The sequence below is a fragment of the Oncorhynchus nerka genome, linkage group LG22 (assembly GCF_034236695.1).
Source record: "Oncorhynchus nerka isolate Pitt River linkage group LG22, Oner_Uvic_2.0, whole genome shotgun sequence".
In the NCBI taxonomy this organism is placed as follows: domain Eukaryota; kingdom Metazoa; phylum Chordata; class Actinopteri; order Salmoniformes; family Salmonidae; genus Oncorhynchus; species Oncorhynchus nerka.
Window position 1 is genome coordinate 90,936,987 of NC_088417.1, and position 12,285 is coordinate 90,949,271.

Consider the following 12,285-nt stretch of genomic DNA (forward strand, 5'->3'; position numbering starts at 1 on the left):
AATGTGCATGTTTATAATTTACACTGTAATAGACGCCATGTACAGGAATGTCCCTCAACCCATTCATATTACATCCTTTCTGCATGGAAATATGTAACTATTTGCATGTTTTTTTAGATTGATGGGCCTAGGACCAGATACAGTATACTGTAGCTGTCATGTATGTGTACAAACGGTCCCTCCACAATTCACTAGTGGTCCCAAACTCCCAGGATAAAATAACAGCTCAGAGTCATCAGACCAGAGGTCTGATAGGCAGCTGGGGATTTTAGCTTCATTAATAGATCACTCATTATTAACCATCAGTCTATCGGCAAAGGTCTCACATGCCAGCCTGGTCTCAAGAACTAGATGTATAACATAGTAAATGTAAGTCCGGGACCCTCAAATGAGTATGACATGTTACGTTTGGTACGTTTGGTACATTTGGTACGGCTACATAAGACAGAGGGATACGTAAAGGCAAAAGTGAAAGTAGAGTGGTTGGTTGTAGTGGGTGGGTGGGCGTATAAACCTCTAGCAACCCAAAGAATGCAACTTTAGAAACTTTTCAACTACTTACTACTTTTTAGCTACTTTAAAACTACTTAACATGTTAGTTAACCCTTCCCCTAACTCTTTTAGTTTACCCTTGCCCTAACTTTAACCCTAACCCTAAACCCTTTTAGTTAACCCTTCCCCTAACTCTAAACCCTTTTAGTTAACCCTTCCCCTAACCCTAAACCCTTTTAGTTAACCCTTCCCCTAACCCTAAACCCTTTTAGTTAACCCTTCCCCTAACTCTAAACCCTTTTAGTTAACCCTTCCCCTAACCTTAACCTTAACCCTTTAACCTAACTCCTAAACGTAACCCTATCCTTAAGCCTAACCCCTAGCCTAGCCCAGCATTTGCCACCTAGCCACCGAGCTAGAATTTGTAACATATAATACATTTAGCAAATTCTTAACATAATACGAATTGTAATTCGAAACTTATGTGGACACATGCTCGTGGAACATCCCATTCCTAAATCATGGGCATTAATATGGAGTTGGTCCCCCCTTTTTGTTTCTATAACAGCCTCCACTCCTCTGGGAAGGCTTTCCACTAGATGTTGGAACATTGCTGCGGGAACTCGCTTCCATTCAGCCACAAGAGCATTAGTGAGGTCTGGCACTGATGTTGGGTGATTAGGCCTGGATCGCAGTCAGCGTTCCAATTAATTCCAAAGGTGTTCGATGGGGTTGAGGTCAGGGCTTTGTGCAGACCAGTAAAGTTCTTCCACACCGATCTCAACAAACCATTTCTGATTGGACCTTGCTTTGTGCACGGGTGCATTGTAATTCTGAAATAGCAAAGGGCCTTCACCAAGCTATTGCAACAAATTTGGAAGCACAGAATTGTCTAGAACTGTTATTGTATGCTGTTGAGTTAAGATCTCCCTTCACTGGAACCTAGATGCCTAGTCCGAACTATGAAAAACATCCCCAGACCATTATTCATCCTCCACCAAACTTTACAGTTGGCACCATGTATTGGGCCAGCAGGGTCAAATAATAATCACAGTGGTTGTAGAGGGTGCAACAGGTCAGCACCTCAGGAGTAAATGTCAGTTGGCTTTTTATAGCCGAGCGTTGAAAAAGAGAGAGAGAGAGACAGAGACAGAGAGAGAGAGACACAGAGAGAGACACAGAGAGAGAGACAGACACAGAGAGAGAGAGACACACACGGATGGACGGCCAGGACAAGGTAGCACGTCCGGTGAACAGGTCTGGGCTCCATAGCCGCAGGTGGAACCGTTGAAACTGGAGCAGCAGCAGGACTAAGTGGACTGGGGACAGCCAGGAGTCATCAGGCCAAGTAGTCCCAAGGCACAGTCCTCAGGTCCTCCGAGCTCTATGACCACCTGTCAGCAACGGGTGTAGCTTAAATAGCCAAATCCACTCATTTGAAGGGGTGTCCACATACTTTTGTATATATCGTGTATTATACGAATTGGGTGATGGACATCCACAAATTAATACATACCATACGAAATGCAAGATATCATACAGACAGCACTAGCAGTCAGTGGGCGAAGGTCTCACATGCAGGCAGCACTAACAGTCTGGGGGCGAAGGTCTCACATGCAGGCAGCACTAACAGTCTGGGGGCGAAGGTCTCACATGCAGGCAGCACTAACAGTCTGGGGGCGAAGGTCTCACATGCAGGCAGCACTAACAGTCTGGGGGCGAAGGCCTCACATGCAGGCAGCACTAACAGTCTGGGGGCGAAGGTCTCACATGCAGGCAGCACTAACAGTCTGTGGGTGAAGGTCTCACATGCAGGCAGCACTAACTGTCTGTGGGCGAAGGTCTCACATGCAGGCAGCACTAACAGTCTGTGGGCAAAGGTCTCACACGCAGGCAGCACTAACAGTCTGGGGGCGAAGGCCTCACATGCAGGCAGCACTAACAGTCTGGGGGCGAAGGCCTCACATGCAGGCAGCACTAACAGTCTGTGGGCGAAGCCCTCACATGCAGGCAGCACTAACAGTCTAAGGGTGGTCTCACATGAAGTGCTATATTCTGGTTGTCGGTACCTTAGAATGGCACACACACGATTGACACACACACACACACACACACACACACACACACACACACACACACACACACACACACACACACACACACACACAGGTGCACTTCTTCTGTATAGCCTTAATACTGTTTCAAGCTCCTCTCTCACCTCTCTATCACCTCCTCCCCACTGCCCAACACAGGAAGCACAGAGGTCTGTTTACACAGCTAGCTTCTAATGCATCTCTGCATCTGCCCCGTGGAGCGGAACTGAACTGTGTCGGCTAGAGGAGAGGTTGGTTCCAGCTCTAGATCTCCAGTCAGTAGCTATCTTCCCCCCCAGCCAGTCAGTAGCTGTCTCCCCCTCTCTCCCCCCCAGCCAGTCAGCCTGAAGTTGGACATCATCCCACCACCCCACATCCACAACATGAGCGGAAAACGGAAACTGAGTGAGTAGCCTACGATGTGTGTGTAGTACCACTTTAGTGTGTGTGTGTGTGTTTGTTTGTGTAAAGTGACAATTCACGTTTATCGTAAACTAAATGTACCTCTATTATGATTATGTCACATTGGTGACAAGACAGCAGCGCTGTTTGACGAGCCACCTGCCATTCCTCTCACTAGTCTCACGCAAGTATAGCGATAGACAGTATAGATAGACAACATATCTACAGTGTCTATGTCTTCATCTATCCTTTTAGGCTGACCTAGATGAGGCTTTCTCACTGATAAATAAATGAATAGGGACATGCTAAAAAATGCACTTCTCCTGATCTAGCCTGCTACAAGGAGGTGCTATAGCTTCTCCTGATCTAGCCTGCTACAAGGAGGTGCTATAGCTTCTCCTGATCTAGCCTGCTACAAGGAGGTGCTATAGCTTCTCCTGATCTAGCCTGCTACAAGCAGGTGCTATAGCTTCTCCTGATCTAGCCTGCTACAAGGAGGTGCTATAGCTTCTCCTGATCTAGCCTGCTAAAGGAGGTGCTATAGCTTCTCCTGATCTAGCCTGCTACAAGGAGGTGCTATAGCTTCTCCTGATCTAGCCTGCTACAAGGAGGTGCTATAGCTTCTCCTGATCTAGCCTGCTACAAGCAGGTGCTATAGCTTCTCCTGATCTAGCCTGCTACAAGGAGGTGCTATAGCTTCTCCTGATCTAGCCTGCTACAAGGAGGTGCTATAGCTTCTCCTGATCTAGCCTGCTACAAGGAGGTGCTATACCTACACCATTACAATAACATGCGTCATGATGACTACAGACCAAAGTAGCAGGGACATACATGACTCAACACCAAAGACATCATATACTGCATTGTAATATAGGTTATATATGTATAGGTTATACGTATAGGTTATATATGATAGGCTATTTTTGGTCCTGACATATACCTCAGCCAGGTTTAATGGAGAACATTTCTGATGAGGTTTATTTCTGTACTTCACTGAGGGGAAGAGGAGGTGGAAGTGTGAAAATACCACACGCACACACACACACACACACACACACACACACACACACACACACACACACACACACTGCAGCAGCAGCACACACAGGAAACACTTCAGTTTCATCAGTTATCAGGTCCTCTTTGAATGTGCTCTTTACGTCACAGAGGAGAGATAGTAGGTAAGATATCACAGTTGCAAAAGTCATGGTACAAAATGATCCTTTACTGTGTGGCCAGTGCCTCTTTGAGGACAAAGTAAAGACCAACCCAGTAGTTTCTTTCTCACCCTCCTGTTCACAGTACAGCACTGGCTGCCCTGTTCTGTCCATGTCTGTTTAATATTTAACTCTGCTGGTTCTGTAACTATCAGAGTCTTCTCAGTTATGGTCTGGACAGAAACACAAGAGTCTAGAGAAAGTTCAGAGAATAACGGTTATTACTGTAGAAGTTAGTAGCCTACCTTTCTGAAATCACAGGTATCCAAAAGCAGGCAAATCCTCCCTTTTTTTGCTCAATAAGAAGAGCATACAGTGCCTTCAGAGAGTTTTCACACCCCTTGACTTATTCCACATTTTGTTGTGTTTCAGCCTGAATTCAAAATCAATTAAATATGTTTTTTTTCTCACCCATCCACAAACAATACCCCAAAATGACAAATAGAAAACATGTTTTTAGAAATTTTAGTAAATGTATTGAAAATGAGACAGAAATAACTAGTTTACATGTTGAGGGAGAGGTTGTTGTCCTGGCACCACATGGCCAGGTCTCTGACCTCCTTCCTATAGGCTGTCTTGTTGTTGTCGGTGATCAGGCCTACCACTGTCGTGTCATCGGCAAATTTAATGATGGTTTTGGAGTCGTGCAGTCATGAGTGAACAGGGCGTACAGGAGGGGGCTGAGCACGCACCCCTGAGGGGCCCCTGTGTTGATGATCAGCATGGAGGATTTGTATTTATTTATTTTAGCTTTATTTAACTAGGCAAGTCAGTTAAGAACAAATTCTTATTTTCAATGACGGCCTAGGAACAGTGGGTTAACTGCCTGTTCAAGGGCAGAATGACAGATTTGTACCTTGTCAGCTTGGGGATTTGAACTTTCAATCTTTCGGTTACTAGTCCAACACTCTAACCACTAGGCTACCCTGCCGCCCCTGATGTGTTGTTACCTACCCTTACCACCTGGGGGTGGCCCGTCAGGAAGTCCAGGATCCAGTTGCAGAGGGAGATGTTTAGTCACAGGGTCCTTAGCTTAGGGATGAGCTTTGAGGGTACTATGGTGTTGAACGCTGAGCTGTAGTCAATAAATAGCATTCCCACATAGGTGTTCCTTCTGTCCAGGTGGGAAAGGGCAGTGTGGAGTGCAATAGAGACTGCATCATCTGTGGATCTGTTTGGGCGGTATGCAAATTGGAGTGGATCTAGGGTTTCTGGGATGATGGTGTTGATGTGAGTCATGTCCAGACTTTCGAAGCACTTCATGTCTACAGACGTAAGTGCTACGGGTCGGTATTCATTTAGGCAGGTCACCTTAGTGTTCTTGGGCACAGGCACTATGGTGGTCTGCTTAAAATGTTTTGGTATTATTGACTCGGTCAGGGGAGAGGTTGAAAATGTCAGTGAAGACACTTGCTAATTGGTCAGCGCATGCTTGCAGTACACATCCCGGTAATCCGTCTGGCCCTGCTTCCTTGTGAATGTTGACCTGTTTTAAGGTCTTACTCACATTGACTGCGGAGTGCATCATCACACAGTCTTCCGGTACAGCTGGTGCTCTCATGCATGTCTCAGTGTTATTTGCCTCGAAGTGAGCATAGAAGTAGTTTAGCTCGTCCGGTAGGCTCGTGTCACTGGGCAGCTCTCGGCTGTGCTTCCCTTTGTAGTCTGTAATGGTTAGCAGGCCCTGCCACATCCAACGAGCGTCAGAGCCGGTGTAGGACGACTCGATCTTAACCGTGTATTGACGCTGTTTGTATGTGTTGGGTACAGAGATTGGGTAGTCATTCAAAAATCATGTTAAACACTATTATTCCACACAGAGTCCATGCTACTTATTATGTGACATGTTATGCAAATTTGACTCATTAACTTATTTAGGCTTGCCATAACAAAGGGGTTGATGCCCATGGAACATGATTCCACTTTTTATGGGGTATTGTGTGCCGGCCAGTAAAAAAAGAGAATGTTATCCATCTGAAATGCTGGCTGTAACACAACGAAATGTGGAAAATGCAAGGGGTGTGAATCAGTGGCGGTTCTAGACCATTTCAACTGGGGGGGCCAAGCTGGGGCCAGCTGTACTGTTAGAGGGACCAGTTACGTTAGACGTTATTGTTGACGTATCGGTTTCTTCATATCAGATTATGATGTCATGCTGTGGGCCAAAAACTCCATCCCACCTGAACAGGCTGAAATTCCAGTAATTATTTCCACCAATTTTTTTCCTCTTACACTAAAAGGACATTCGCAATTTCAGATTGTTAGTTATTTCGACCTCATAGTGTGGAAATATCTGTAAAAAAAAAACTATAAAAAAAAGTTGTCTCATACCCCCTCAGACAAGTTGTTTCCATTCCTGCCCAGTGTTTATATATTGTTTATATTGAGGGGCTGTTCTGGATCTTACACCAACTCTGAATCTGACCATGTTATATTGTTAACTTTGAACATCTGGAGTTCTATAAAAAAGAACCAGGCTTTCACCTGCAATCCAACAACCCAGCCCAGGGGGTCAATACATACAATACATTCTAGAACACACTCAACATTCTAGAACACTTAAAACAGTTTATGTGACAAAATTAAACAAAACAGACTATACAAAAGAGAACAGACAAATTACTAAGAGGATATCAGGGTATTACTGTAAATGTATGACACATTGTCTGTCTCTCCCCCTCCCTCAACAGGTTTCAAGTGGTTTGGGAGTCTCTCCAACCTATCCTTTCGGCGTGGATCATCGTCAGATAAATCTCCCTCCAAGTCTGACGGGGGCAGAGCTCTGGATGTGGTATCCTCCCCCGACGCCGCGGAGACGTCTGTTGACGACATGGATATGACTCGTCCGCGCACCTCCAGCTACGCCCGCTCCAGCGACAACTACACCCACATGGGCACCTTGCCCCGCCTCCTCCTCAGGAAGAGAGACAAGAGTGGGAATTCTGTGAAAGGAGGAACCAAGAAGGGGGCGGGGCTGGGCAGGAGTCAGAGCCAGCGGCCGGGAGGGGACCATGTCTGTAGCTCTCCCCTTCTCACAGCTCTATCTAGCAAGCCTGGCTCCAGACAGGACGAGCCTCGCTCACCTCTATCCAGCCAGGCTGGTCCTGGTCCAAAGACCCAACAGGCCCAGGGGCTGCCTCCCATCCCCAGAGGGGGATCACTCAGTAGAAGTAAACACAAAGACCCACACGCTCACTGTGAGGAAGGAAAACCACAGACAAGTCAGCTAATGTCAGCTCAGGCTGTGGGGTCTGCTTCCTCCTCTACCGCCTCGTCACTTGTCTGTGATGACGTCCCTGAAGGAAACACAGTCACCACTGATCAGGGTGTTCCATCTCCAGATACAGCATCAACTGGTGGGGCCAGAAGGAATCTTTCTTCTGTTCCTGGTCAGTCAGTTTCCATGTCCTCACAGAGCCAGGTGAACATTCAGACAGAAGAGCCATCTCCAACCCCTAAGGTTCCTAAGAAATCCCTGCCTGGGACCCAGGTCACCCAGCATTGTGAGGAGGGCTTCCCCAGGGACAGCGCTGATAACCTAGGGACAGACAGTAACTCCAGCTCCCTGCCTGAGATGGCCTCCTGTGGTTCTAGTGGAAGACACCTTCAGAGGGAAACTCATCCTGGTGAACCTGTGAACAGGTGAGAGTAACCATTTCTTGAATTTCAACCAAAACTGCCATTGTGGGATATGATAAAACTGCTCCACTGTTTGTAATGCAGCTCAGCATAATCAGTATCCCTGATTGGTTACTTTCTCATAGATAGAAGCTTCTATGAGAGGGAGGGAAAGCATGACTAATTTGAGTTGCCTCAGCCCATTCTTCAAGGAGTCCAACCTGAAGATCTGTGTCTAATGATGTACAGTCCCTCTGTGTGGATGCCTCTGCGTGGATGCCTCTGCGTGGATGCCTCTGCGTGGATGCCTCTGCGTGGATGCCTCTGCGTGGATGCCTCTGCGTGGATGCCTCTGCGTGGATGCCTCTGCGTGGATGCCTCTGCGTGGATGCCTCTGCGTGGATGCCTCTGTGTGGATGCCTCTGCGCTGACAGACTGATGACCAGGTTTTATAGTTGGTTTATAAAGGTCACAGACTGTAAAATGTCAGAAGTAAGTTCCCCTGGCCATTAAAAGAAAATAGTGTGCCTGACTTTTCCGAGGACATTCAGCAGAGATGTCTTGGGTCTGGGTATTTCACTGCTAGTATGAAGAAGAGTCACAGTGAGTGGCAGTATCGAGGAACCTGTGGGCATATGTCACAGTGAGTGGCAGTATCGAGGAACCTGTGGGCATATGTCACAGTGAGTGGCAGTATCGAGGAACCTGTGGGCATATGTCACAGTGAGTGGCAGTATCGAGGAACCTGTGGGCATATGTCACAGTGAGTGGCAGTATCGAGGAACCTGTGGGCATATGTCACAGTGAGTGGCAGTATCGAGGAACCTGTGGGCATATGTCACAGTGAGTGGCAGTATCGAGGAACCTGTGGGCATATGTCACAGTGAGTGGCAGTATCGAGGAACCTGTGGGCATATGTCACAGTGAGTGGCAGTATCGAGGAACCTGTGGGCATATGTCACAGTGAGTGGCAGTATCGAGGAACCTGTGGGCATATGTCACAGTGAGTGGCAGTATCGAGGAACCTGTGGGCATATGTCACAGTGAGTGGCAGTATCGAGGAACCTGTGGGCATATGTCACAGTGAGTGGCAGTATCGAGGAACCTGTGGGCATATGTCACAGTGAGTGGCAGTATCGAGGAACCTGTGGGCATATGTCACAGTGAGTGGCAGTATCGAGGAATCTGTGGGCATATGTCACAGTGAGTGGCAGTATCGAGGAACCTGTGGGCATATGTCACAGTGAGTGGCAGTATCGAGGAACCTGTGGGCATATGTCACAGTGAGTGGCAGTATCGAGGAACCTGTGGGCATATGTCACAGTGAGTGGCAGTATCGAGGAACCTGTGGGCATATGTCACAGTGAGTGGCAGTATCGAGAACCTGTGGGCATATGTCACAGTGAGTGGCAGTATCGAGGAACCTGTGGGCATATGTCACAGTGAGTGGCAGTATCGAGGAACCTGTGGGCATATGTCACAGTGAGTGGCAGTATCGAGGAACCTGTGGGCATATGTCACAGTGAGTGGCAGTATCGAGGAACCTGTGGGCATATGTCACAGTGAGTGGCAGTATCGAGGAACCTGTGGGCATATGTCACAGTGAGTGGCAGTATCGAGGAACCTGTGGGCATATGTCACAGTGAGTGGCAGTATCGAGAAACCTGTGGGCATATGTCACAGTGAGTGGCAGTATCGAGGAACCTGTGGGCATATGTCACAGTGAGTGGCAGTATCGAGGAACCTGTGGGCATATGTCACAGTGAGTGGCAGTATCGAGGAACCTGTGGGCATATGTCACAGTGAGTGGCAGTATCGAGGAACCTGTGGGCATATGTCACAGTGAAACTGAGTTCCTTGGAGTATAACAATTTTCTCTGAAGAGCTACATTTTCCAATGTGGAACAACATATTCGCCTTCTTTACAGGTATCAAATAAAATAAAACGCTATTAAAACTATCACATTTCTTACACGCTTGTAGAGTCATACCCAATAAGACTCAAGGCTGTAATTGCTGCCAAAGTTGCTTTCACAAAGTACTGAGTAAAGGGTCTGAAATCTTATGTAAATGTGATATTTTCGTTTCAACATTTTTAAAATTAGATTTCCGTTTTTTTCTTTCTTCTAAAACCAGCTTTTGCTTTGTCATTATGAGGTACTGTGTGTTGATTGATGAGGGGAAAAAAAAAAATTTGAATCAATTTTAGAAAAAGGCTACAACTAATCAAAATGTGGAAAAAGTCAAGGGGTCTGAATATTTGCTGAATGCACTGTACCTACTTATTAACTAAATTAACAAGAAGTTTTCTTACTTTACAAAAATAAATGTAACAATATTTTAAGACAATTAAATACTCTACCAACAAAAAAGCTGTTCAAATGATAAATGTGAGGATATCCCTTAAGGCATTTGTGTAATGTGTTATTGTACCCTCTAGCCCTGCCAATAGCCTAGTGCCGCTCTAGCCCAACTGTCCTTTGTATGCTAATTATATATTAAATCAAATATTATTATTTTTAAATTAAGAAAGATTTGCTAAATAAACTCAAGATAAAATAGTAACAATGAAATAACAATAATATACAAGGTACCAGTAGAGTCCATTTGCAGGGGTACTGGTTAATTGAGGTACATGTACGGCTCTGGTACATGAGGTACATGAGGTACATGTAAGGCTCTGGTACATGAGGTACATGAGGTACATGTGCGGCTCTGGTATATGAGGTACATGTAAGGCTCTGGTACATGAGGTACATGTAAGGCTCTGGTACATGAGGTACATGTAAGGCTATGGTACACGAGGTACATGAGGTACATGTACGGCTCTGGTATATGAGGTACATGTAAGGCTCTGGTACATGATGCACATGTAAGGCTCTGGTACATATGAGGTACATGTAAGGCTCTGGTACATGAGGTACATGTAAGGCTCTGGTACATGAGGTACATGTAAGGCTCTGGTACATGAGGTACATGTAAGGCTCTGGTACATGGGGTACATGTAAGGCTCTGGTACATGGTGTACATGTAAGGCTCTGGTACATGGTGTACATGTAAGGCTTTGGTACATGAGATACATGTAAGGCTCTGGTACATGGGGTACATGTAAGGCTCTGGTACATGAGGTACATGTAAGGCTCTGGCAGTCATGAAATGTCATCAGCCGGTGATTGTCAAGCAAATAACTGCTGGTCTCACAATAATTGACCGTTAATGAACATAGACACATTAAGCATGCTGCAAGCCGGCAAAACACAACAGCACAGAGCATTCGCTCCTTCGCTCCCACCCCACTATTGCCCCACGAGGAAGTAGCAAGATATTGGCTACACTATCAGGCCCGGGTGATAGCTAAAGCACCAAAAATGTAAAGTACCAAAAACGCTCACCACTGGGTCTGCGTCACACCAAACGGCAGGCATCATAGACACAGGGATGTTTCAATTTCAGTTCCTCCACCTCAACACTTGACACCCCAGTAACCACTCCTTTCAAAGGCACCCTGCTCCGGAGAGCAAAGCAAGTCACAGGTCTTGTCACTAGTCTCGTGACGTGAATCTCCCTGCTCCACCTGGACAGAAGAAACACACACAACTGGGAAATGTGAACATTGCTACCCATGATGGTTCTCTTTTGGAACATGTTCCCAACAATAAATACCTTGGAATTTGGTTAGATGATAATCTCTCTTCTAAAACTTTTTTATAGAAATAAATCTAGTCTGTCATCACAGCACAGAAAGGAAATTGAACAGGCCACTTTTATGTCAGTGCTTGATTATGGGGATGTTTTATACAGTTGAAGTCAGAAGTTTACATACACTGAGGTTGGAGTCATTAAAACTCGTTTTTCAACCACTCCACAAATTTCTTCTTAACAAACTATAGTTTCGGCAAGTCGGTTAGGACATCTACTTTGTGCATGACACAAGTAATGCGTCCAACAATTGTTTACTGATTATTTCACTTATAAGTCACTGTATCACAATTCCAGTGGGTCAGTTTACAACATACACTAAGTTGACTGTGCCTTTAAACAGCTTGGAAAATTCCAGAAAATGATGTTATGGCTTTAGAAGCTTCTGATTGACAACATTTGAGTCAATTGGAGGTGTACCTGTGAATGTATTTCAAGGCCTACCTTCAAACTCAGTGCCTCGTTGTTTGACATCATGGGAAAATCAAAAGAAATCAGGCAAATCCTCAGAAAAACAATTGTAGACCTCCACAAGTCTGGTTCATCCTTGGGAGCAATTTCCAAACACCTGAAGGTACCACATTCATCTGTACAAACAATAATACGCGAGTTTAAACCCCATGGAACCACGCAGCCGTCATACCGCTCAGGAAGGAGACGCGTTCTGTCTCCTAGAGATGAACGTACTTTGGTGCGAAAGGTAGCAGATCAATCCCAGAACAACAGCAAATGACCTTGTGAAGATGCTGGAGGAAACAGGTACC

At 45.8% G+C, this 12,285-nt stretch overlaps 1 protein-coding gene across 3 annotated transcripts in view; it reads left to right on the top strand.

The window, feature by feature from the left end:
• Positions 1-2,775: 2,775 nt before the first annotated feature.
• The window catches only part of LOC115124135 (SH2 domain-containing protein 3C-like), a 178,769-nt gene continuing 169,259 nt past the window's right edge, over positions 2,776-12,285 (top strand). For 2 of the 3 annotated variants that reach the window (XM_065007570.1, XM_065007571.1), the window contains exons 1-2: positions 2,776-2,990; positions 6,895-7,846. In XM_065007570.1, coding sequence (XP_064863642.1) covers positions 2,969-2,990; positions 6,895-7,846 — 974 coding nt within the window. In that variant the 5' untranslated portion in view covers positions 2,776-2,968. The remainder of the gene's footprint in view (positions 2,991-6,894; positions 7,847-12,285) is intronic. The other variant, XM_065007572.1, reaches the window with a different exon arrangement.